Consider the following 27845-nt stretch of genomic DNA (forward strand, 5'->3'; position numbering starts at 1 on the left):
GCCCTCCCCCATTGATCGCTAACTAAGGAAATGTCCTACAGGCTGGCCTACAACCCAATCTTATGAAAGCATTTTCTCAATTGAAGTTCTGTCCAGTTAGATGACACTAGTTTGTGACAATTTGACAGAAAACCAGCCGGCACAATAGGTATGAATAAAGATTTGTCATGTTGAGTAAGGAAATTCCGAGAATGGAACCCGCCCTTCACACACCTCAACATTAAGTGAGGCCTTACCAGGAAACGTGTTCCATTTTGTTGCCTGTTTTGTTCTGTTTTGTTTTGTTTTTCATCCTAGGTTCTGACACAATGCCATTTGTCATACTGGGACAAGCGCATCTTTCTGGTGGTCCTTCTGCCCCTTTGCTCATCCCCAAGCTGCAACCAGGAACGAATGCCAGCAGACTCAGAGATGCAGTCGTGTCTTTATTCCATTAGTGACCAATAGGACAGCACCACAGCACAGCAGGGGCCCTGCCTGAGGACCCTGGGAAGGCAGAGAGGACAGACAGAGCAGCCTCCAGCCCTGGGCTGTTCTCTGCAAGGTGTAGAGGAAGCTATGCCTGCCTGTCTTGCCCAGCAGTCTCAGAGAAGCCTGGGGAGGGCAGGAGACTGGGCCAAAAGTCATACAACCCGTGTCAGCCCCATCTGCCCAGAAGCACCAGGGCTGCAGTGAGGAAGGTTCCAGGCAGAGCCAAGGAAGGGTGACCTGCTAAGAAGAGCCTGCATGTGTGTGTTGTGTGTGTACATGCGTGTACACATGTGTGCTTGTGGGGGGGACAAGATGTCTACACTACTTAGCATACGAGATAATAACTGCTAGGCCACAGGACCTGCCTGGGGACAAGAGAGACCAGGAACCAAGGCCTTTTGGAGCTCTGGAAACTGAGAAGGTGACAGTGGCAGAGGCCACCCTCCCCACTACTTCCATTCAGAGGGTGGCAGCTTCTGTTGGAAGCAGGCTGCAGAACAGACACTGCCCTTGGGCCTGGGCATAGGAGCCACCTCCAGCCTGAGCCACATCACGTGTAGGCCATCTTGCTGCACACCCAGGGACGGGTTGTCAGACACTCCGTTGACACCAGCCTGGTGGGCTCCACAAAGACGCACTCCCCCATACCTGAGATGGTGAATCTGTGGTAGAAGAGAAAAGAGCAAGTGCTCCTAGCAGCCCATCACAGGTGCTCCCAGCAGCCCATCATAGGTGCTCCCAGCAGCCCATCATAGGTGCTCCCAGCAGCCCATCACGGGTGCTCCCATGCAGCCCATCACGGGTGCTCCCATGCAGCCCATCACAGATGCTCCCATGTAGCCCATCATAGGTGCTCCCATGCAGCCCATCACAGGTGCTCCCATGCAGCCCATCACAGGTGCTCCCAGCAGCCCATCATAGGTGCTCCCAGCAGCCCATCACGGGTGCTCCCATGCAGCCCATCACGGGTGCTCCCATGCAGCCCATCACAGATGCTCCCATGTAGCCCATCATAGGTGCTCCCATGCAGCCCATCACAGGTGCTCCCATGCAGCCCATCACAGGTGCTCCCAGCAGCCCATCATAGGTGCTCCCAGCAGCCCATCACAGGTGCTCCCATGCAGCCCATCATAGGTGCTCCCATGCAGCCCATCACAGATGCTCCCATGCAGCCCATTATAGGTGCTCTCATGCAACTCAAGTGATCCAAGGGCCCTTTAGCCTGTCCCTCCCTCAAGCCTTCCAAGACAGACACTGGTGCATCTTTCTGGCTTGGTCCTCTGCTGACCCCACTCTGTGCTCCGGCCACTGGAACTGCTTCACATACCCACCCACTGATACTCCCTGCCTTCTGTGCCCTGTTTCTATCCTTCCAGGATCAGCTCTAAGGTGCCTGGTTCAGAGCTGCCCTCTGCCCACCTTACCTCTCCCAGAACCCTGTTTGCACCAAGAAGCACCTTTCATTATCCCTCGAGGCTGTGTGTGTCCCTACCAGTCCCCAACGCAGCCAGCTTCTAAACAGGGGGACTCCGTACCCTACTCGTGTAGGCCCCCTGACAGCACAGTGTCAGGAAACGCAGGCTGAACTAAGTCATCCTCACGGGGCCTGACAGAACAACCCTAGTAATGGGGTCACACTGGAAGAAAGGGACTGCACAGCTTAGAGTTCACCAAACCACTCACAGCCCCGGCGGCATCACATAGGAACCACACTGTTGACCCAGTCTGCTCTCTGTTGCCCCAGGTGTAAGGTCCCTGCCCAGTGGTCAGCTCTGGAGAGACCCTAGACTCCAGAACTCTCTGGAACACTAACTGCAGAAAGTTTCCAGAAAGGCAAAGAAAGGTTCTTCCATGTCTAGGCTGAGAGAAAGAAAAAGACAGGGAAGGGCTAAGGAAGGGGCGGCCCCCAGCACTGGGGTGACAGGAAAAGCGACGGGAGGTGGAGCTGGCTGACACTAGCTTCAGTGGACCATATTCATTACCAGCCCTGCGGCAGGGCCTTTCTCACTTCAGCTCCTGCCATGGGGATACCCTAGGCACCCTAGGACGCACTGGTCCCTAGAGTCTGGACTAGAAGCTGAAGTTTCCCAGAAGTGACCTGCCTGTCCCTAAGCCTACCAGCCACCCACACACACACACACCTACACTACCACTCTCCCCGCTGCCCAAGACCGTTGCCACCATCACTTGGGCAATACAGACACAGTACCACAACGCACCCAATACCTCCCTCAGGGTACTGTACCAGAAGATGCTATTATAACTGTGTTCAGAGCTTCTGTCTTCCATAGCACAGTGAATTCGGGGCTTACCACCTACAGAAGCCACACCTCCCATCATCCCTTGCAACCAGGTATGGACACGTGACTAAGTTCTGGCCAATAGGAGTGACATAGATGGGGTAGTCACTGATAGAGGGTTTCTGCACCTTTCACTGTGAAGGTCTGTGTACAGCAAGGCCACTGAACCAGGCTGGACTTAGGGGAAAATCAAGCCCCAGACCCCTACTTGCCCCTAGTATCTATCTCTAGCTAGCACAAAGCCTTGTCTCTCTCTGAGAGCTGCCTCTAGGGCTTATGCCTTCCCCATCTAAGCCCGTCTCTGTCCCAGGAAATGGAGCCTCAGCTCACGTGTCTGGGTCAAACGGGTCTCCATTGACCCAGTGGAAGTCGTCCCCAACTCTGCGCAGGCCGATCCAGGGCTCCCTCCGTGTGAACTTGAACATAAATTCCTGCAAAGGGAAAGAGAAACCCGGGCATGGAGTGCAGCTTTGCCACTGGGGCGTGGCTCTAGCCGAGGCTGGGACTGGGAGGTATGGAGAGGGTGTGTCGCTTTGATGGGAGTATGAGGATCCTAGGCCGTCACGATATAAGCTTGCCACAGATGTCCACAACAGCCTGAAAAGGGTCCCATCCCCCAGATTGCCTGGGCTAAGAAGCTGGGAGTTTAGGGGTGGCCTGCTGGATATGTTAGATTCCTCCCTACCCCCCCTCCCGATTCCCGTGGGTTATCCCACCTGTACTTCTGGAACTTTCTCAAAAAGTGACACAGAAATACTTCACAGACTAACAGAAGTTGATTTCTTAGAAGTATGCAGCACTGTGTCACAGAGTTTAAAATGACCAAGAGACTGGGGGATTCTCTCTCTTTAACCTTTCAGTTGGCAAAACAGCTGGACAACGTATTAACTGAGAGATGGCAGCTTGGTTTCAATGGCAGGAAATGGCGATGCTTTTTATGTTGTACAAGTGTGTTCAAAATCTCGAATTCACCCTCTTCAGACCGAGTTAGCTCAGCCAAGCAGCCTTGGATGGTGGCCTGGAGGTGGGAGGTTCGAGTGTTCAGACCCAAGGGATTCAACTGTATACCCATGGCGGTGAGGTGGCTGAGTGACTGGAGACAGGCACACAGCAGGTCATTCCACTTGGATGTGGATGTCCCATTAGAGTCGGCCATGGGCCTGCGGGTCCCTGCTTCTGACCATGTGCTCACCAGTTCTTTCTGGCTTTGGATCACGGCCAGCGCTGCCTCGTGGGTGTGGCAGTACTGCCTTCCCGTATTCCAGTCTCTGGGCTCCTCGGAGAAGTAGTAGCATTTCCTTCCGTAGAGCAGCCAGTCCTCCGGGCAGGGCGTCTCACACTTGATGCAGCCCTTGGAAGCTTAAGGAGGGGGAAGCGGCTGAGGTCCGTGAGTGTGCTAGCCCACCGCCATGTTCCCAGCATGCCTCAGTCCTCTTCCCACGGCTCCATCTCTCTGAACCTCAGTGCCCTTCAGAGACACTGTTGAGGTCTCTGTTCCTCAGGGAGGTCTCCAGATAAAAGGGACAAGAAGAGGAGCCTTGAGGAAGCTGGCCAATATATCACCATGGGGGACAGTACAGAGGAAAACACAAGGTAAGATCTCTCCTAACCCTAGAAACTCAGACCAGGAATGGACCTGAAAGCCACATGTCAGCTGCCAGGGTAGGCTTGGCAGGACAGCATGCCACTCCCATAACCAGGCTGTCTCACTGGCTACCTCCATAACCCTGCCTCTCACTGAACTTCTGGAAAGTTCCTTTTAAGATTTGAATCCTAAGCCAGGGAGATAGCTCAGTGAGTAAAGACACCCCAAGCCTGACAACCTGAGCCACATCCCTGGAACCCACAAAGTGAGAGAACGAACTCCTGCAAATTGTCCCCTGAATTCTACACCATGACCATCACTAAATATAAGTGTGTGTGTGTGTGTGTGTGTGTGTGTGTGTGTGTGTGTGTGTGTGTTTAATTGGGGATGGAGAGATAGCCTGAGGTTAAGAGCGCTTGCTGTTCTTCCAAACAATCTGGGTTCAATTCCCAGCACTTACATGGCAGCTCAAACTTGTCTACAATTCCAGTTCTAGGGATTCCCCATCCTATCTTCAGGTGTCTGTAGCACACAGATACACATAGACACACAGATACACACTCACACATGAAGACATGCACAGACACACACAGAGAGACAGACACACTACAGACACACGCACACAGACATACACATAAACACACATACCCACAGACATGCACACAGATATATACACAGACACACTGACAGACATACTCGCACACACAGAGACACTCACATACAAACACAGATGTACACACAGACACACTCACATGCACACAGACATACACACAGACATACGTGCACACAGACATACATGCACACAGACACATATGCATACATACAGACACGCTCACATGCACACAGACATACACACAGACATACGTGCACACAGACACATATGCATACATACAGACACACTCACATGCACACAGACATACACACACAGAGACAGAGAGAGACATACACAAAGGCATACTTATACACACGCACACACAGACACACTCACACACACAAAGACATACACACAGAGAAACACAGACACACAGTCTCTTTCCAGAAAGCCATTCTGAATGTCCATCAGTCCTCCAAGACCTCCCTCTCTGTGCTTACTTATACTCTGGATTAATCCAAAACAAGTGGTTGTTTGTGTAGCTTTGTTCTACATGTATCTCTGTCTCTTGGGCTCATTTGAGGTAGGACCTCACTATGTAGACCAGGCTGGCCTCAAAACCACAGAGATCTGCTTGCATCTGCCTTCCAAGTTCATGAGCCACAATGTCTGGCTCATTTGAAGCTTTGAAGGTAAGTTTTAGTTTTGGATTTTGACACAGTCTCACGTAGCCAAAGCCGACTTCAAATTCTCTAAAGCTGACCTTGAACTCCTGATCTGCCCAATATACATCGCCAGTCCTGGGGTAACAGGTGTGTGCCATTATGCAGGCCTTAAAGGTAAATTTTAACCTTGACTGTTTTCCCTATTCATCGTATGGAGTTGTGTCAACTTTGAATTCCATGAGCATGTGTTTGGTTTTTTTCTCCATACAAATCACTAATTAAAATACTGGGTAAGATAGGGCCAAGAATATACTATATTACCCAAGAGCTGCAGTGTCCTGGGGGCGTACCGCCCCATGGACAGACTCACTACTGGACACTCTCTGGGCACACCTACTTACTGACTCAGGTCTACTTGGGAGTACTGGCTGTGGTGTGGCTACCTTCCTGGGTTCTCCTGAGAGACGGCTGAGGTTTATAGAAAAACTAAATTAGTGTCCACACATTCCCTGACCTCCTGACCCAGGACAAGAATGAAGAAAAAGTAATTCCTCTTGTAGCCTTATTCTAGGCAAAGTTGAGCTGGTCCAGTGGCTTCTCGGTCTGTTTGAGAACAAACTCAGGTCCTCTGCTTATCAAACAAGCTGGACAAGAGAGACCCTGGGAGAAACTGATAGTCTCAATGGAATTCCACCATTTTAATGAGGCTGCCTACTCCCGATCCAACTGCTTTCTAAAGCCTGGAGAGATGGCTCAGTGGTTAAAAATTAAAAACACAGGCTGCTCTTGCTGAGAACCTGAATTTGGTTTCCATCCACATCAGCACATAAAATTAAAAAAATGTTCAAATCCTTAAAGGTTGAAGATAGGAGGGTGTGGGGTGTAGTTGAGAGGTGCTTGCTTGGCATGCACAGGGCCTGAGTCCAGTCCCCAGGATTCCATAATCGGGTGTGGTGACACACAGTAGGATAGACCTTATATGGCACAGAATACCTTTAACCTCAGCACTGGGAGGTAAAAGCAGTCAGACTAGGAGTTCAGGGTCAGGCTCAACAACAACACAGGGAATTCAAGGCCAAACACGATCCACATCAGAGCCTTTCCCCAAAACATAAAAACAAAACAAAACCCTGCCATCACTTCTACAAACCCCACAGAGGCCAAGACATAGCTCCAGAAGTCTCTCAAGGTCAGTCAAATCCCCGTTCAGAGCCTCCCAGTGTCCTGCCTGCCTCTAGAGTCCAGTACCAGACAGTCCTCCATGCTTGCAAGCCTTTTCCCTTAAAATGTTTCCTGTGTAGCAAGCAGAGTAGTCCACACCTAAGTATGCTCCTTTGGCATAAGGGTTACTTTGAGCTGAATACAACTGAGAATCGACAAATGCAGGGGAAGCTCCCTCTTCCCCTTCCCTCCCCCTCCCCCTTCCCTCCCCCTCCCCCTTCCCTCCCCCTCCCCCTCTCCCTCCCCTCCCCCTCTTCCCCTTCCCTCCCCCTCCCCCTTCCCTCCCCCTCCCCTTCCCTCCCCCTCCCCCTCTCCCTCCCCTCCCCCTCTCCCTCCCCTCCCCCTCCCCTCTCCCTCTTCCTCCCCTCCCCCTCTCCCTCCCCTCCCCCTCCCCACTCCCCCCTTCCCTAGCCCCACCAACAACACTTAGTCTAGGATCTTATATGTAGCAAGGCTCAATAAGTGTTAGTTGAATAAATGTGACATTTAAAGTCTTATATCTCCAAATTCTCACCTCCAAGAGGCACTGAGGAGCGTAGCCAGCTCCTCGTGCCCACAACATTTATGAACTAATTCCTCGGTATCACTACTTCCTGTGTGAACAGTGAAGCGGGTGTGCATGGTCCATATGGGACTGTATTATTTTAGACTACAACTATATTATTAACCTGCCACTCAATTTCTAATTTACTGTCCCCCACCCACCCCATACACACACCCCAAATTCCTGATATGTGGAGGAATTCACCTAACTAGACGCACAGGGACTAGGTGTGCAGAAACCACACTGCTGACACGCTGTGACACGCATACTCACCCAGGATACTCATCACCACCAGGATGGCAAACAGGAGGACTGCAATGGCTCCCAGCAGAAGGCGTGTGGTGGTATCTAAGGAGAAGACAAACGGGTCAGTATCGGCTGCCACCCTGTTGCCCGGTTCTAACAGCAAGAGCCTTATGGGGTGGAGAAGTGGAGATCCAAGGATTCTTTGGGAAGTCGGTTGGATGGTGTTTTGCTGGGACAAACAGGTGAAGGAATGTTTCCTTAAAGCGGACACAGATGTGAAAGGCTAAGGCAGCCTTGTGGAGAAACCTTTGGCTGAAGCAGACACAGGACAGAGAATATTCTGCTAAAGCAAACACCTGAAAGGACCCGTGATAAAGGATTCCTTGCTAAGGACACATATACATTGGTCCACTTTACATTGTGTAGTTGAGTTGCATTTGTAGGGACACCATAGAGAGAACCACACCAAAAACCTTCTGGTTGTGTGCTGCACTTCCTTTAAGAACTTGGGCTGGTTAAATGCATGTGCTGAGGCAAGGCACATGGAGGACACATGATGTTTGGAGGGTATAAATAGGACTCCATGGAGTGACAGAGTGTTGCTTCCTGGTGCAGCTAGCTGTGCAATGCTTGTGGGACTTGTGTCTTCACTGATCTTAGCTTCCCTGAGAGAGGCACAGCCTAGAACTTCTCCTGGCTTTCCTCCTGGTCCCTCCTGCTGAGTTGAGCTGAGGTCGAGGCCTGGCTGGCTCTGCTAGGTCATGTCACCACTGTTACTAACCCAACTCTACTGAGCTGGACTGTTGGGGTATCCGTGAAGTGTTTGCGAGTGGATCGAGCTGCTGCTGCTGACTTGTGAACTGAACTGCCCATTTCCAGACAACACAGATGGGAATTGCTCCAAAGAACCTTTCTAAACAGGTCCACTTCCCCTGTATCCTTTCTTTCCCACTGCCTCTGGTGGGTGGTGGGCTACAAGGGAGGAAAAGCATTTGAGAACCATTATTAAAAATAGGATTTGAAAAAAATTAAAGTTAGAGCGTGAAACTGAGCAAGGGCTGGAACCACCCTCAGGGTGACTGTGGTGATGCCTGGATTTTCGAGCCACGTTCCTGGACCATGGCCCCAGGTCTGTCATCCCTCCTGCCCCAGCCTTCATCCATGGCAGTCACGGCTTTCTGACCCCCCTGCTCCCCAGGTCCCCCTCCTCCATGAAGACCTCACTGGCATCCTGCCCACCCTATGCACCTGTCACCCACCTGCACCTCCAGGTTCTCCTCTAACTTCATTTCCACTTAACATTTTGTTTTTTGTTTTTGTTTTGTTTTTGTTTTTTTTTTTTTTTTGAGACAGGGTTTCTCTGTGGAGCCTTGGCTGTCCTGGAACTTACCCTGTGGACCAGGTTGGCCTTAAATTCATATGAATTTTCCTTCCTCTGCCACCCAAGGACTGGGATTAAAGGTGTGTGTCACCGCTGCCTAACCTAATTTTTTTTATCTTAATAAAGGAAGCCTTTTAGAACTAAAACATAGGGTCTTCTTTTTAAGATTTGTATGGTGACACGTAGATTTGCACTATGGTATGTAGATTGGGATTGTAGTGTGTAGGTTTGATTGTGGTGTGTATCTTGTGTAACTTGCCATTTTCACCATTTCAAGCGCTCACTAAACAGCATTAAGCAGCCAGGCTCTCCCCACTGTCTGCTTGCAAAACCTTCACCTCTGTAAGCAAATGCTCTGCACCCACTAAACAGTAACTCCCCTGCCCATGTCCTGGCCACCATCACTCTGCTCTGTCCCTACCCATTTGCCTGTCCTGCTTATTTCATGAGTAGAATCTCACATCTCTTCTCTGGTATCCGGCCCATTTCACTTAACATGTTTTCCAAGACTCGCTCATGCCATGGCATGTAACAGAACCTCACTCCTTTTTCGGTTCATTATCTCATTATATGGTCTGTCCATTTGTGACTGTTAGCTTCAATGGTCAACATGACACAGTCTAAGTCACCTGGGAAGAGCATTTCAGTGAGGGATTGTCTAGATCAGGTTGGGCATGTCTGTGGGGGAATTGCCTTGGCTGTGTTCATCACTGGGAGAACCACCATTGCCCTGTGGGTGGCACTCTTTCCTGGTTTGGGCCCTGCTTCAATCATACAGGTGTAGACAAGTATGTTGAGCAATAACCATGCATGCATCTATTTTTCTCTGCCCTTGACTGTGGACGTGACCAGCTTCGTCAAGCTCTGGCCTTGAATCCCCTGCTATGATGCACTAGAGCCTAGCTGTGAGCTAAAATAGACCCCTTTCCCTAGGAGTTATGGCAGATTCTGTCTGTCTGTCTGTCTGTCTGTCTGTCTGTTTCTCTCTCTCTCTCTCTCTCTCTCTCTCTCTCTCTCTGTGTGTGTGTGTGCCATAACTCCAAACAAATTTTATTAATCCCCATGGTGACTAGTACCCTAGACTAAGTATTATAGATTGGAAATCATTCTTCAGAACTTTGAATGTGTTTGTGTTGTCCAGCAAGCCGCCACAAGCACTTCTTTTGAAAGGCCTAGCTCTCTGTCCTCACCATGAGACATTTTATTTCAACCTCTTAATTTACATCTACCCAAGAATTCCATCTTGCATGTCACACAGTTGTTAGTCATAGATATTTCTAACCACTCTAGTGGGCAACGGATAGATCCCTTCAACCTGGACATTCATATCCTTCAGTGCCAGAAAGAAAAATTAATTGTATTATCCATTAATAATACAATTTCTTCTCTTTCATTCACTGATTTTCTTCTGAAAGTCAAAGTCTTCAAATGTTTGAGATCTCGGGATTGGTCTTCCTTTCTTTTTTTCTGCTCCTTCTCTTCTCCCTCCCCCTCCTCTTCTTGTCTCTTTACCTCTTTGCTTTATTCCTGGGAAGATTTCTTCAACTCCATCCTCTCAACTTCCTACCAGGATTTTCTTTTCTGTAAGATAATTTGAGGCATCTGGGGTCTGCTCCAACTGCCATGGTTGTCCTCTCTTAAAGCAACCTGTTCTTGGTTTTATGATGTAGTGTTTTCTCTGAAGATACTACTGAGAGTTACTTGACAAGAGGAGAGGCAGGGAGAATGTCCACTCCTCCCCACAGAGTCTGAGCTTCTTTCAAACCACTTATTCTGATTCCTGAAGGTGCTTGTATTGTTCACGCTAAGGCAGGGAGGCTAAGGAGTTCACTGGAGCCTCTGAGGCCACGGTGGGAGCACAGCAGGGGTCAACACTAAGCTCCTCTGGGGCCTATGTTGGATTCCTCTAGAGGTTTTCCCTGGGCTGGGTTCCTCTACACTCTACACTGGGCTATATCAGGATCCAACGGTAGTTTCCTCCAGGGGTCTATACTTGCCTCATCCAGAAATCTACACTAGGCCCCACCTATGGGGGCGGACACATAACGACATCACTGAGCATCGATTCTGTTCCACGTTCTTCATCTTAGAATAACCCCCTCAGGTTTTTATGAGATACCAACGTCCACAATGCCTTCCCTATCTGTGGGTCCATATCTGCACAGTCAGCCAACTCCAGATTGAAATAAGAAAAGTGAGCATCAGTCCTGAGCATGTACAGCCTCTCACGTCACGTTGTTCTTCCTTCAATAGTACAGAATGGCAACTAAGGAACATTTACATTACATTTGATATTACAGTTAATCTGGAGACCTTTAAAGCATATAAGATGTGAGCAGATTCTATGCAGATATGCCATTTGGACTCAAGCACTGGAGTATTCTTGGATCTTGGGGTCTGATGAAGGCTCCTGGTACTGGCGCCCTCTAGCGGCTGAGGGAGGAGATATGTCTCCACCATGGTGAGTTCTATGCACCTCGACTATGACAACCAGCCTCCAGCTCCTTTGTATTAGAACTGTCCCAAGTTCCTTTGGGTTCCTGAAGTAGGACTCGGCCATTGCTTGGCACAGTTCAGACTGCAATTTGAAATACTACACTGAATTCAGTATCCTAAGATAGCCTTACAATCATGTGGATTGCAGGAACTCAGTAGAAAAGGAGGGCACGTCCATGTATGCCCACTGTCACCACAACTGAAGAGCCTCCTCTCTCCTAATACTGCAGTAAGGACAGAAGGACACCCATTCACTGTCTGCCTCCTGGAGGCCTAGGGTAGGCAGTTGGAGTCAATGTGGCGCCTGTTTTCCAAGACCTCATAACAAAGTGCTATCACCTGGGTGGCTTCAAAAATAAGGTGTCCTCTCCTAGTTATGAGAACCAGAAGTGCAAATATAGAGGTGTTAGCAGAACCTTGCTGCCATGACGCCTCAGGGAAGCCTTGCTTGAGTCGCCCTAGCCTCCTATGCTTTGCTGAAAGCCTATGTATGGCTCATGACTTTATCACTTCATCCTCATTCATTCTTACCATATGGCCTTCTAGGCTGTGTGTGGCTGTGTTTATCTAAGGACACCGGTTCATACTGGATCGGGGCCACTGATGCCATTCTGGCTTCCTCTTAACTAATCATGCCAGCCAGAGCTACTGTTCTACCCGAGGGCACATTCTGAGGTTCTAGAAGTTAGGTCTCACCAGAGCTCTTAGCCTGTGAATAATTCAACTTTCCACAAGCATCTAACTGGACAATCATCCCACTGTGCAGTGGCCCACCTACATAATCTAGGGTTCACAGGTGCAGGTTACCTGGGCTTCTAAATGCACTAGTATTAGAAAGAAGACTGGAGAACACAGGCCCTTCATACCTGATAGATCCCCCCTCTACCCACGTCTAAACAGCTGACGCTTAAACCATCTGGGACACAGCCTGCCCAACGTAATCCTGCCTATTTAAAAATACTCAGATGTGGAGCTTGGTAATTTTTTAAATTTTAGGTAGCTTTTGCCAAATGCATGAATGTGGTTTTGATCAGGAAGTTGTGGGTTTGTGCCTAATAAAAAAAAAACTTTCAACATTAAAAATTCAGAATTGGTGACCACTGAGAAATCTATACAGCATGAAGTATGCAGAGTCACTCTGCCCCCTCTTACCCAGAACACTGTGCCCCACTCTCAGTTCCAACGCTAGAAACAGCCCTCTCTTGAGTCACCTTCAGGGTTTTCAGACCCCAGCAGGGCACTCTGGGTCAGTTTTATCAGTCTTCACTGAGTGGAAGGAACAGACTCACGCTCACAGCCTTCCCCAGGCCAACCTGTCTAGTTTCTGTTTGCAGCGCTAACTGTTCACTGAGGATGGCCCTCTGGACCCCAACCTTCTGACGAATGCTCTCCAAACCCCCTCAAGCTGTAAGGAGGGAGGGGCTGCCCCTCCAACATGGCAGACTCCTCTGAGAGGACAAGAGAGGACAGACGGCTGTGTGCTCAGAAAGTGAAACTAGAGTCTCTCCTGTTAGCCACTCTGAGCCCAGTGTCCTTGGTCACACAGGAAGAGAGACAAGCTTTTCCTAGCTGAGGGCCTGGTAGCAAGTGCCTTGGCTGTTTCATGTGTTAGCGGTCAGCATGTCCTTGAGTGAGATATTTAACACCCTCACTCCCCACATCCTCTCCAGGCGTGATCCACTCATTAGGGGTGGAGAGGAGAGTCAACGTGTAACCAAAGCCCACACCCTGCCCCATAGGTGGGTCTCGGCTGCATGGGGCAAGGATGAAGGGGCAGGTACCTCTGGGTGCTCAGCTATATCATTTCAGAAGCTTCCCCCACTTTCTGTCAAGATAGGGGCCAGACTGAGCAGAGGCTGTAAGCCCTCTGGGCCCCCAGGACCACCCACAGGGTATTATGAAGTGAACTGAAATGAGGAGCAGGAACAACCTCCAGGGCAACCTCAACTCAAAGGACTCCATCAGAGTAGCTGGTCCTCCCTGCTTCCTGGACTCCTCACCCAGGCTTTCCGGTTCTACGTTCAGGGAGCTGGGAAAGGAGCCACCACAACCGAACCTACACTCCAGACCTTTCTCTGGTTAGCTCTGTGGGGTGGGAATCAGGATGTGACTCGCAGAAGAGAAAGCTGGGGCTGAAATAAGTGACGCCTACCAGCTGGGACCGTAGCTCAAGTTTGCCGTCTCCTTGCACCTCAGCAAACTGACTCTGCACCTGTCCTAGGATCTCTGTGAGGGCTGGATACACCCGGGGCCTAAGATGGTGTCTTCACACCAAAGAACAAGCCAGCTCAAAAGTCCCATACGGTGGCAGCCTCTGGTGAGAACAAGTCCCAAACCCTGGGCTCTCCTCTTTGGATGGAGGTAGAGCACCAACAGAACTGAAAAGTCCTGTAGAACAGTCAGCAGGCCAAGATGGCAAGCACCCAAGAGCCATGGTGGTGGTGGTGGGTGTATGGGGTGCTCTTATGTGCGCCAGAGACCAAAAGAGGAGCAATGGTGGTATCATTGGGGACTGATGCTAGTTCAGATGACACAGGGCTAGATGACAAGAAGATGCCAAGAGCCATGGTGTGCTGGACCACCACAGAGAGCTTCTTGTTTTCCTCCATCCCAGTGTGTGCCCTCTTCTTCAGCAGATGGGCAGACTCAGTCAGCCACACTGGCAGTAGGAAGGACAACAGTCAATCTACTCAGGGCCAGAGATAAAGGCAGAGCCATCCAGCCACACTTCCCTGAAATAGCCCTACCCAGTGGGGTTAAGGGTAAGGTTAATGGAGCCGACCCTTTCAAATACTTACCAAAACATGAAGAAATACAGACTAGGAGAGAGAATGACAGAAGAAATACTGTTGGTAGGAAAACCCAACCACTAACCAGAAACCTGCATCCCAGAAGGGTTGGTTGGCCTTTATCCCACCCGTGCTTTTGATGGTCTTTTGTAAATCCTTGCATCTGGGGAAACTGTCTTTATCTCCATGGTTCCTAACCACTATTGGGCTTCCACAGACAGTGCTTGGCCCTGACACACAGATTTCAGCCAAAGATCCTTCCGCTCTGCTGCCCCATCACCTATCAGGGCACAGGTGGCTTTGTCCCTTCCACCACCCCCCACCTTTCTCACTGTCCAGCCTTCCACAGCAGCACACACACACAACCCCCATGCAGATCTGCTGGCTTATTCCTTCAACGGCTCCTTCAAACAAACAGAACAACAAACTTCTGTAGCCTGGCGTGGGTGGTCCCTCAGATATCTCTCTCATATTCTCTCTCTCCCTCCATCACTTTTTTCTCATGCTCTCATCAGCACCCAGCACCCTTAGGGTTCAGTTGTCCACAGGAACTGGCTAATTCCAGTCACCTCCTGTCGTTCCTTGACCTGGTGCACCCTCTCCTGTTTGTTCCACGCCCCCGAAGGAGCACCTACTCTGAGATACCCTCCTCTGACTCTGTCCCCAGTTAATGCTACCCAGTTCCTACTACGTAGGAGCATGAAAAGTCCCTGGAAGCTGACCCTCTCTGTGTCCACCGGACGCCAACCCAAGTTTCCTGAAAGAGCCTGTGAACTGAATGAAGTCTCTTCCCTCACTGTCTTCTAGATAGCCTGAGGTCACTCCCTGGGCCAGTATAACAAGAAGGAATCAGTGGCATCCCAACAGCGTTAGGAAGGTCCTTTGGGGTTTTCTCTACATCAGCCCCATCACCAGCAGCGCGCCCCTCCCAGGGTGCAGGCACCACCTCAGGGAATCAAAGCTTTTGCTTTTCTGAAGCACTAAATGTTTTCTCTACTAGAGATTCAGGCCGCCACGCAGGTGCTTCATGTCGGACTCAACTAAGGTTTGGAGCATGAACCGTGCTCCAAGGTCAAAGAGGGATTTGGCAACAAGGATTTGTCAAAGCAATAAACCAGAGGTGGTCCCCAGGGACCCGTTCCCTCTCCCATAGTGACATCTGCCTGCCCCATCCTCCAGATCGTCCCCGTGCAAGCTGTCAAGGTGAGTGGCCACTTCCTGGGTCCCGAGTCGGGGGCCGGGGGATGGAAGGCTGCGCGCTTACCCTCCAAGGCCGCCTTCCAGCTGGTGCTGCCCTCGTAGCCTGACCCCGATCGCCTCAGCAGCCCCTCTGGGCCACGGGCCTCTGCCTCAGCTGGAGAGCGCGGCCTGGGGGCAGCGGGCGCGGGGCGAGCGGCGGGGGGCGGCGGGCGGGTGCGCGCGGGGGGCTCCCGGGCAGGCTCCATGCCGCGACGCGCGCGCACTCCTGCACCCGGCAGCGGAGCCCGGCCCCACGCGCACTCGGCGCTGCTTGCGTCCCGCGGACCCCCCCAGGCCGGCTCGGTGCTCCGGGGCCGCGGAGTCCGCAGGCCGGGGCTGAGCCCGGCTCCCCGCGCCGGAGACGCTCCGGTGCCCGCCGTGCGCGCCGCAGCCTGCGCGCCGAGCCCCGCGCAGGGGAGGAGCCGGGGCTGCGAGGGAGCCACGACCGCGGGCGGGGTTGGGGGGGGGGGGGGGAGAGGACAGTCCAGGTCACCAGCCCCGCCACCAGCTCCCGCGCAGCGCAAGGCCAGGACAGCTGTGAGCCAAGGTGCTCCTCAGTCTGCTTCTGAGCATCTTCTAAAGTGTGTGTAGGGGAGGGGGCGGGGGGGGGGAGGTTCTTAGGCAAGGCCTTGGGAAGGCTGCTTCTGGGGTGCCCTGGAAGCAGAGAAGACGGACAGGGGCTGGGGCTCCCCCCACCCCCAGATTCTCAGCAACTAAGAGAAACAGTCCGCACCGCTGAAGCCATAGTCCAAAGGGACAGGGCCAAGCAGCGCTGCAACCAGAGAGCCACACTGTCCGTCTATTATGTCGATACCATCATTTTGTTTTCTTGGTTTTATTTGTTTGCTTGTTTGTTTGTTTGTTTTTGTTTTGCCAGGTTCCCTCACTGAACCTGGGGCCCATCAACTTAGCTAAAGTGAGCTGGCCAACCTGCTTCATGGATAGGTCTGTCTCTGCCCCCCTCTGCCCCCACCGCTGGGTTTAGTCGCTTGACACCAACCCAACTTTTACCTGGGCGCTGGGAATCTGAACTTCCTTAGGCCTGTGCCAGGAGAACTTTACCTACTGAGACATTCTCTCTGCCTCTTTTCTGGGATTTTTGAGACTGAATCTCGCTTATAACTCTGGCTGGCCTGGGGCTCGAAGTAGACCAGGCTAGCCTCCAGCAGCTGTCCCCCTGCCTTTCCCTCCCAAGTGCTGGGATTACAATCATGTGTCATCACAACCTAGCTAAACTGCAGGAACTTGTCAACCAGTAGCTGACACCCTTCCCAGAGAGCTGAGAATGGACTCAAGGAAGCCCAGGGCACAGCTCGGTATGGGAGCCCAAGCCAGTCATCCAATTGCTTAATGACACAAAGCAGGAGAATTGAGAGTTCGAGGTCAGCCTGGGTGGGCTACATATACTAAGGTCAAACTGAAAAGTATAGGGAGGTCCTGTCTCAAGAAATAACCAATCAAAACGGCCAAGGGAACAAGGGAAGCAGCCATGGCAGGTATGTGGTAGACATGGAGCAGTGAGGGTTCTCATCAGTCAGACGCCCTTGGGACCTTTCCTAACCTCTACTCTGACCTCTAGGGATCTACCATAGCCTCAGCCTCCAGCATGGGCCATTCTCAGTGTGTTCCCCCAGCCCCTCCCCCCCCCGTGTGTGTGTGTGTGTGTGTGTGTGTGTGTGTGTGTGTGTCTGTGCGCGCGCGCGCGCGCGTGCGCGCTTGTGGATGAGATGTGAGCTCTCAGCTACTGCCGCAGTACCATGCCTGCCTGCCTGCTGCCATGCTGTCTGCCATGATGGCCCTGGATTCTAACCCCCTGGAATTGTAAGATCCCTATAAACTCTTCCTTCTATACATTGTGTTGGTCATGGTGTGTCTTCACAGCAATAGAAAAGTAACTAAGATACCTAGTGCACACAAAGCCCTGGGTTCTATCCCTGACACCTTATTAGCTGGATATTATTCAAAGTTATCCTTGATTACATAGTAAGTTCAAGGGCAGTCAGAGCTCAAGACCCTGTGTGGATGATGATGGTGATGGTGGTGGTGGTGATGAAGGTGGTGGTGGTGGTGATGATGATGGTGGTGATGGTGATGCAGGAGTTGTGTTAGGAGCAGGTAGAGAGTGAATGTCAGGCACAGGAGCCATTGCCTCTTAAGCCTCCTGGATTAAGACTGGCCATTTTATCTACTTTAGCTCTGAGAACATTCTCTACCTCTCTAGAGAAGCGCCTAAGTGGAATACCAACCTCAAAGCTTCAAACCTCATCATATTGATACAAGAAGCACCAAAGACATTAGAGCAGGTTAGACCATGACCACAATTATAGGAAAGTTAACTTTGAAGTCAGGAGCAAGGCGGCTTTGGAGCAGACAGTCAGCGAGAAAGCTCTTGCTGTGAATAGTTGAGTTAAGCAGACGTGACAAGGACCGAGTAGCTCAGCCATGGCAGGGGGCTGACTCAGAGGCGTTCCAGCCCTGACCTGCAGACTTCAGGGTCTGATCCAAGACAAGGGCCCAACCTTTGGAGTCTTCCCAAGCCCTAATGGATCCCTTCATCCCAATGCCTTTGGGGACCACTGCTCCAAAACTGCTTGGTCTCAAACCAACTGCTCTGGGGTACCCACACTCAGACAAGGGTTCAGACAAGGCCTCAGTCAGTGAGGGATTGCCAAGATCACAGAGGAGACCTTATGATGGCCACAGCATCTGAAGTGATGCTCGTGAGACACAGAGTTCCTAAGCTGGACTTCCTCTGGGATGTGGGAGGCTGAATGCGCACCAACTGGCCCTGCAGAGCAAGCACATGTGTGAATACTGTGGGCCTCGGTTTGGCCCACAGGAGTTGTAGGCTGCTGAGCCTCTGCTGGCAAGAGCCTCAGATGTGAGAAGCCTGCACTGGACCCAAGAGCCTCCATGTTTACATCACACACTGCTAACCATGCTTGATCAGAACTGGGGTGAGCGTGAGGAGCAGAGGTCTAAGTGGGCTGGCGAGATGGCTCAGCAGGTAGAGGCACTTGCTGCTAAAGCTGAGGACATGAGTTCAGTTCCATGTGGTGGGAGGAGAAAATCAACTCCAAGTTATCCTCTGATCTATACACACACATATGCAGGCACACACACACACACGCACGCACTCGCATATACACACGTGTGTGCACACAAGTACACATGTACATACACGCGCGCACACGCGCATACACACACGTGTGCACACACACGTGTACACATGCACGCACACACACATGCACACACACACATGTGCGCGCATACACACACGTACACATGCACGCACACACACACATGCACACACACATGTGCGCGCATACACACACGTACACATGCACGCACACACACACATGCACACACACACATGTGCACACATACACACACACACACACACACACGCACGCACAGATGACTAGGTATACCCCCCAGCCCCACTCCTTCTTCCTCAGAGCAGGTTCTCATTGCTCTCTAGTCAGAGGCACGTTCCTGTCTAGAAGGCTCTGTGCCAGGTGTCCCTGTGCTCCTTCAGTCTCCGAATATGACTGTCTCCTTCCACTGTTATGTAACTGTGAGTCCCGGCCCACAAACCTGGAGTTGGGGGCAGAGGAAGGCATTTCCTTGTCTTCTTTTTAAATCAACTGAAGTATAATTTTGGGTCACTGTCCCACTGGGATGATAGGAAATTCCATTTCAACTTTTAAAACTCTTTTTCAGACTCCACCTCTCCCAGCCGCCCAGCCCCATGGCCACTTCAGTTGCACTTCACTGAGTAATGGGCCCTGCAACCATAAGAAGCCCCAGACTTCTTGACTTTCCAAGACAGAATGAATGCTCCTCACCTCAGCAGAGACTCCAGGACCCTCCCCTTTCCACCCCAACACCTCTATAATTCCTTCAGAACTTTATATTGGTAGCACAGGTTAACCCTATTTTTTTCTTTGCTTTCTTGTTCTCTGTCCCACCAAATTCCTGTCAGCAAGGAGTTGCATGCCAGGCCCTCTCAAAGGGTTGCTTATGATTCACAAACCTGCAAAAGAAGTGAACAGTGTTTATTTTGGCCCACTATCTTGCCACCAGCCTGCTTCATCTTTTCCCGTGAGTATTAGACATTTCTGAAATACCTCTGTTAGCTGGACCATGGAAACTACAGATTTGCCGGGCAGTGGTGGTACACGCCTTTAATCCCAGCACTTGGGAGGCAGAAGCAGGTGGATTTCTGAGTTCGAGGCCAGCCTGGTCTACAGAGTGAGTTCCAGGACAGCCAGGGCTACACAGAGAAACCCTGTCTCAAAAAACCAAAAAAAAAAAAAAAAAAAAAAAAAAAAAAAAAAAAAAGAAAGAAAGAAAGAAAGAAAAAGAAAAAGAAAACCCAAGCCTCCAGCCTCCAGCCTCCAGCCTCCAGCCTCCAGCCTCCAGCCTCCAGCCTCCAGCCTCCAGCCTCCAGCCTCCAGCCTCCAGAACAGACAGGACACTAAGAGTCAAGTCAGGTCGCAGAGTGCTCGCCAAGAGGCAACTGCTCCGGTGGGGTCAATGTGCCCCAGTTTTCCAGAGGATGCGATGAGATGAGAAATGACTCCATTTCTGATGCTGGTGAATAATTCATATTTTTAATATACAATGTTATATGAAGAACAAGCAAGCAGATCACGGCGGCCCTGTGCTGCCAGGTTACAACGTCTGATTGAAACAGCACACAAGGTCAAGGTGTGAGAGCCCTCCTGTAGCACAAGTTGTCAGAAGTCTCAGGAAGAACGGTCACTGGAGGAGATCCTGAGGAAGGAATGGCTTTTGGGAAAATGCTCAAGGAGGGGGGCCATCAGGAGATGTGTCCACACGGGATGAGGACTGTGCCAGTGTGAAGATTGCGGGTTTTTTCCCTTTGGACAGGGCTGGGGATGTCAAGGCTGCCCTTCCTCCAATGCTGCCACCACCAGAAGCCAAGGGAATCACCCAGGAGTCACTATTCTACTGCAATGCTTCCTCTGCGTTTCCACAGAATACCAGGCAGGTCTTAGCTGTGGGCAGAAAGAGGCCCAGGAGCAACCCACGTGTAACAAAATCTGAAGAAATCACTCATTGTGTGCCCTGTACATTAAGTGGAGACATGGATGATGGTTGTGATGTGGTCACAGATTGGCACAGTTCTGTAGTCTCTGACTGACCACTCCTAATCAAATTCTCAGGGATTTGGGGAGAACAGGAAGTTGGTGGTGACCCCTGTGAACAGGTCACTTGGCCCCCAAAGGAGTCCCAACCCGCAGGTTGTGAACTGCTGCCTCAGATAGCTGTGCTCTGAGACCCATCATGCAGCAGGATGCCTATTGCGAATCACACACAATGAAGTTGGGATTTCAAAACTGCTGAGAGGAATAAGGAGATGGCTCGATGAATAAACCGTTGGCTCTGTAAGCAAAAGGGCCAGACTTCGGATCCCCACAACCCAAATAAACACTAAGTGAGCTGTAACTCCAGCTTCGGAAAGCAGAGGAGATGAGGGGTCCTCAAAGCAAGCTAGCTAGCAAGAGTAGCCATAGCATGAAGCTCTGGGTTTGCCTGAGAGGTCTTGCCTCATTGAATATGGTGGAAGAACAATCAAGGATCATTCTAGACATCTCCTCAGACACACACATACATGCACATCACACATATGCACACAGAAATGAACGGGAAAACTGCTAAGGAGAGGAGAGCTGCAGATAGTTCACTTGGTAACGCACTAAGAAGTCCTATTTAAAAGCTGAATGTTATGACAAGTGCCTGTAATCCCAGGACTGGGGAGGAGGAGCCAGGTGGATTCCCGGGGCTAACTGGCCAGCTAGACTACCTACCTAGAGAGCTCCAGGCCAAAAAAAGGCTCTGTCTCAGGAAAAACGAAAGGGTCTGGCTCCTGAGGAACAGCACCCAAGGCTGTCCCCTGGCTCCCTTGCACTCAGACACACACATGCATGCATGCACATACTAAAACATACGTTTTAAGTGTTCTTATCAAGTGTAATAAATAATCGGGGTCAGAGAGATGGCTCAACAGTTAAGAGCACTGGATGCTCTTGCAGAAGACCTAGGTTCAATTCCCAATACCCACAAAGTGGCTTACAGCCATCTATAATAGGATCTGATGCCCTCTTCTAGCATACAGGCATACATGTAGACAGAGTACACATGTATAAAATATATAATAAATAATTTTATTTTTTGGGTTTTTTTAATAAATAATTTTAAAAGAAGAATAATTAGGCCGGGCGGTGGTGGCGCACGCCTTTAATCCCAGCACTTGGGAGGCAGAGGCAGGCAGATTTCTGAGTTCCAGGACAGCCTGGTCTACAGAGTGAGTTCCAGGACAGCCAGGGATACACAGAGAAACCCTGTCTCGAAAAAAAACCAAAAAAAAAAAAAAAAACCAAGAAAAAGAAGAAGAAGGAGGAGGAGGAGAAGGAGGAGGAGGAAGAAGAGGAAGAGGAGGAAGAAGAGGAAGAGGAGGAGGAGGAGGAGGAGGAGGAGGAGGAGGAGGAGGAGAAGGAGGAGGAGAAGGAGAAGGAGAAGGAGAAGGAGAAGGAGAAGGAGAAGAAGAAGAAGAATTATTACTATTTAAGGACTTGATGTGCTAATTGGTTTGACTAAAATATTTCAAACTGTATACATATATATCATAGCATTATTTGTACCACATGAACATATACAATTAATTCTTTGTTTATTTATGATAACTGATTTGGACTATCAGATTCTCGTTGCCAAGTCCCTGTGAGGGATTCATAGGTGAATGACACAGTACTTGGAGCCACGGGTCCTCTGAGGTCTTCCTTTCTTAGGCAGGCACTAAAATAGAAAGTGCTTCCTTCTGTTGAGGAAATGCCTTCTCCAGTCAAGACCTCTCCTTAGGAGGGCTTGCCTCTGCTCTTTTCAACCTCAGGAGGCCTTATCTTTGTGGGGGTTTTTGGTCCATAACACATCTTGCTGGAACAAGTCTCCCTAGCAACCACACCTTCATCTAGTTCTTCTGGGCCACAGGCTTCCTACAACTTGAGTTTTCTCCATACGTTCCTTTTACCTCCCCTCTGTGCAGGGAGGTGATCCAACATCTTTATGCTCAGCCTGTCCTTGACAAGCAGCCTCTTTGTGCAAACTCACAGGTGCACACACAGGGGTCATCCACAGTAGCAAGAACAGGGTTCTCATAAATGAGGCCCAGATGTTGTCCAGCCCCAGAGCCAGCTGTGCATGTGACCATGGGTGACCTGTCCTATGATGTGAGCCTGGGCTGACCGAGCTGCTGGGTGGACGCTTGTCAGGAGAGCTGAAGGCAGCAGGCAACATTACAATGCCAATGCTTCCCTCAGTACACTAAGAGACTGTTCTTAGGCCAGAAGAGAGTTTATGGGGTAAAGGACATGGGAAGGGGAAAGGCTCACCAGGGAGGAGCAAGGTAGCCTGTCCTGCTACACTTGGTGTCCTAAGTCACATTCTGCTCCTCCCTGGTGAAAACGGTTGCCAGAAGGTCAGCAAGCCCAGCCTTTGTGAGGCAGATGCCACTCTCTCATCTCAGGATCTCCCATCATTGGCACCGAGCAATTGCAAAGCCCATGTCGGTCGGCAGAATCTGTTTCCATTCCTGGAAATGTCATCCATTGGACGAGGCCTCAGCGCTCTAACCATTGGCTGTCTAACAGTGACTTCTATTGTGGTCTCTGCTGTAAGGTGACTGGATTCTAAGGATGGGTTAGAGAAGCCTACGCGAGGCAGTAGCTGCTTGCCTGGCATGCAGTAGCCCTGGGTTCCAGCCCTATAAACTAGACATGTCTATAAACTAGACATGGAGGTGCATACTTATCTATCTCTCAAGAGGTGGAGGCAAAAGGGTCACCCTCAGCTACACAGCAAGTGTCAGACCAGCCTGGGCTACATGTGACTCTAGAAAATCAGGCAGAAAAGTGAGGGCAGAGAAGCTGGGCTTAGGTCACATCCCAGCCTGGCCTCTCCCTAGACTTAGGTCACATCCCAGCCCTGTCTCTCGATTCATTGGTGTATTAGCCACTTTGCTCATCATTCTGACCAAATACCTGACAAGAAACCACTTAAGGGAGGGGAAATGATTTGAGTTTGCCATTTAGGGTTAAACCACCATGGTTGTGGAAGAGGTTCAGCAACACAGAGGCAGGAGCGTGAGGAGGCTGGTCCTCATCTTGGAAGAGCAGGAAACAGAATCAGAGTATAAACCCTAAAACACACAACCCAGCAACCACGCCCTCCAGCCAGGCTCCTCCTCCTCCTAAAGGTTCCACGGTTCCCCCCAAAATAGTGTTCAAAGCTGATGACCAAGCCTGCAAACATATGAGCCTGTGGGGAACACACTCAATACATAGCAGGGTTTAGCTATCTATCCTTTTTGTGACTTTTTTCCTTGTCTATACAGATCATAACTCAGTCGATAAAATGATAAAGTGTCTGCCTTGTATGCATGAGGATCTGAGTTTGACCCCAGAACCCACATTTTAAAAACATTTAAAAACAAACAAAACACCTGGTGGGATGGGGTGCCCTTGTAATTTCAGCACAAGGGACCAAGGCTCACTGGCCAGCAGCCTAGCTAACTGTCAAGTTCCAGCCAATGAGAGGCTCCATTTCAAACACTGTTTAAATGGAGCTGGTGAGGGGCTTCAGGGGTAAAAGCACTTGGCACCAAATCTAATGACCAAGAATCCCATCTTTATGGTAAGAGAAGAGAACTGGCTTCCATAAGTTATTCTCTGACCTCTACATGTGTGTTATGGCACATGAACACATGCACCCATGGACACATGCACACACAAATAAGAACATATAGTAAAACACTGTCCATTTAAGTGTAAGCCTAAGTCTCTAATAGTAAAGCCATTTTTCCAGCCCTCAAAACTACCACTAAAAATAAGTGATGGCTCCTGCAGAATGACCCAAAATTGTCCTCTAGCCTTCACAAGTATGTGTGTAGGCGTGCTGAGTACATACACACACACATACATGTGGGGAGCAGACAGAAGGCAGATATCATCCTTGCAGCCATCTTGAGCCATGTACCCTGATAAGAGATTTGATTACAACAGCCTACAACAGCTGAGCACACTCTGATAACATCTCGCTTTAGATACCCAGGATCTTCCCTTGGGTGTGTGAGACTTAAAGGTGTGATTTAGAGCCAGACTTAAGGGAGTGACTTAGAGATCAGATTTAGAGACAAGACTTAAGGGCATGACTTAAGGGCGTGACTTAGAGGTGTGGCTTAGAAGTGAGACATGTAAAAGGTGAGAGGCAGACAGAAGAGTTCAGTACAACTTGGAGTTAGTTACTTGACATTAGGTATTAGGCACTCAGCACTTGGAAGAAGAAACTTGGAACTTGGAGGCACCAGGGACTAGGAACTAGGGACTTAGAGAGAAAAAGAGAGACTGAAGAATAAACGGGATTGAATCACACTCTGTCTGGTCTCCATTCTTCGAGTCCGTCCTCACTCTCTCTTGCTGAACCCCGACCTGCGGACGGACCGGAGCTGCTTGGGGCAGTGTGGGCTAACAAGTTAGTCCCCAAGGCTTTTGGCAGTGCAGGTTCCAACATTGATAGAGTGGTCCCCAACATTTTTGGCCCCCAAACACTGGGAAGCTTGGGCCGCAACACATACACATACATACACACTCACATGTACACACATATACACGTACACACATACAACACACACCTATACACACACAATACATACCTTCTCCATTGTGTCATAAGTAGATGAGTTTATGTGTGATAAACACAGGAGATGTCCCATGTAGCCATCTCCACAGCCCAAGTCCTGGACATTCTTCACCTTGTAAACTTCTGAACTTACTAAACAACTCCTGCCCTCCTACCCCAACCCCTGGTACCCACCATTGTATTTCTGTCTCTGTGAGTTTGACCAGTCTATGCCACTGCATGTAACCAGGCCCCAGACCCTTAGCACAACTGACTCCATGATGGAAGTGCCATTTGGGCTGTAAAAATCAGCATGTAAACAGCACCACCTGCCAATAATGAAAACAGAGACCTAATCCATCTGAGTCCACAGTTATGGGAAAGTCTCTAAACATGCTAACCTTCCTTTTTGGCTTCTGCTTCTGCCTAACTGTCCTTATGAACTGAGGTATGTCAGTCTGGACCATGGGTTTTGTGCTTAAAGGCTTATCCTGAGAAAATGTCAGGGCTACACTGGGATTCCGAGCACCCAGTGTAGTCACCAGCCAGCTAGTGAAGCTATATCCAAGCAGTCTTCTCTGGTGAATACCCCACAACACTGCACAGCTGTGTTTTATGGGTCTGGCTTACTTAATGAAGTTAGGATAATGTCCTCAGGTCTGTGCACAGTTAACAGGCATCAGAGTGGCTCTTAGATTTGTTTCTTTGGTCTTCTTGGATCAACTTTGCCCATTTAGCCCCCGAATGCCCTGGGTACATGTTAAACACAAGTCCAGTGGCGGGGTCATCAGCTGATTCACTGCACCATAGCACGAATCTCCTAGTTGCTGGGCAAGAATAGAAAGACATTGTCTTGCTCTAAGTCGACTTGGCTGGTTCTGTATTTTAATTTCACTTGCAAACCTCGCCCAGCCTATTCTTTATGCTATCATATGCTGTCCAGATACTTCTGGGGTTAGCACCAGAAAGGCAGACCCAGACCAGCTGAAGCAAAGGAGAAACACATTGGCTCTTACAATTGAATGTTGGGACACCCTCAGCCGGACTCAAGTCCATCCCTGAGATAAGCAGTATACTATACGTCTCCATAGTCGGCCTTTGTCTTCTCCATGTTGGCTTTGTCCTCAGACTCCACACAGTGGAAGGTAGCCATTGAACTTGTGTCTTCCCATGGGCAGAATCAGCTGAAAAAGAGTTCAGACAAACCCATGTCCTGCCAGCATGGCCCATCACACATTCACTGTCTTGGTTATGGTTTCTATTGCCAAGAAAACTACCATGACCAAAAGCAACTTGGGGAGGGAAGAACTTGTTTCACTTTACAACTGTCAGGATACACTTCCTCATCCAAGGAAGTCAGGCCAGCAACTCAAAGCAGGAACCTGGAGGTAGGAACTGAAACAGAGGCCATGGAGGAGCACTGCTTACTGGCTTATTCAGCCTGCTCTCTTGTACACCTCAGGACCACCAGCCTAAGGATGGAACCACTTTGATGTTGCTCTGCCAACCAACATCACTCATTAATCAAGAAAAATCACTACCGACTTGCCTCCAGATGAATTTTATGGAGGCATTTTCTCAGTTCAGAGTCCCTCTTCTCAAATGATTCTAGCTGCTGTCAAGCTGACATCAAACTAACCAACACACATCATCTCCTGTAACTGAGGCTAAAGTATTGATCACGAATCCAGTCCTAGAGTTGGGGTCAGGACCATCCCCATCCAGATTGTGGGATTGAGAGTGGGAGGAGCCTGGCGGTGGTGACACACGACTGACTTTAGTCTCAGCAATTGGCAGGCAGAAGCAGGTGGATCTAAGAGTTTGAGGACAGCCTGGTCTACAGAGTGAGTTCCAGGACAACCAAGGCTACACAGAGAAACCCTTTCTAAAAAAAGAAGAAGAAGGAGGAGGAGGAGGAGGAGGAGGAGGAGGAGGAGGAGAAGGAGGAGAAGAAGGAGAAGAAGAAGAAAAGGAAAAAGAAGAAGAAAAGGGAAAAGAAGAAGAAAGTGGGAAGAAACAATTCCCAAAGAAAATCCAGGCTACTGCACACAGGGACAGGGGTACAGGTCAGTACCTATCCTACCATGGGTAAGAATCGATTCCAATTCAATCCCCAGCAAAACAGGAAAAAAAGAATGTGTGTGTGTGTGTGTGTGTGTGTGTGTGTGTGTGTGTGTGTGTGTGTGTGTGAAAGAGGGAGAGAGAGAGAGAGAGAGAGAGAGAGAGAGAGAGAGAGAGAGAGGAAGAAGAGGAGGAGGAGGAAGAGAAGAGGAAGAGGGAAGAGGAGGAGAAAGAAGAAAGAAGAGGAGGAGAGGGGAGGGTTCGGGAGGGCAGGAAAGAGCAGAGGAGGGGAGGGAGGAGGAAGAAAAATTGGTCAGCTGAGTTACTCTCCTAAGAAGGGAAAGACACAAAACAACAGGACTGAAAATGGCACTGGGGTTGGGACAGGACACTTGTTGCTTTTGTAGAGGACCCAGGCTCAGTTCCCAGCACCTACATGATGGCTCACAAATGTCTATAGCTGAAGTTCAAGGGGATCCCATGCCTTCTTTTGATCTGCACAAGCATCAGATGTACACAAAACACCCATACACATAAACTAAATAAATTAAAA

At 50.0% G+C, this 27845-nt stretch overlaps 1 protein-coding gene across 1 annotated transcript; it reads right to left on the bottom strand.

The window, feature by feature from the left end:
- Positions 1-405: 405 nt before the first annotated feature.
- Clec2l (C-type lectin domain family 2 member L) lies at positions 406-15888 on the bottom strand. Its single transcript, XM_034519267.2, has 5 exons — positions 15555-15888; positions 7652-7726; positions 3964-4130; positions 3102-3202; positions 406-1133 (listed from the first exon to the last, which is right to left on the bottom strand). The coding sequence occupies exons 1-5, from the start codon at positions 15733-15735 to the stop codon at positions 1022-1024; spliced, it is 636 nt and encodes a 211-aa protein (XP_034375158.1). The 5' UTR covers positions 15736-15888; the 3' UTR covers positions 406-1021.
- Between the last annotated feature and the right edge of the window lie 11957 nt (positions 15889-27845).

Source organism: Arvicanthis niloticus, chromosome 15 (assembly GCF_011762505.2).
Source record: "Arvicanthis niloticus isolate mArvNil1 chromosome 15, mArvNil1.pat.X, whole genome shotgun sequence".
Taxonomy (NCBI): domain Eukaryota; kingdom Metazoa; phylum Chordata; class Mammalia; order Rodentia; family Muridae; genus Arvicanthis; species Arvicanthis niloticus.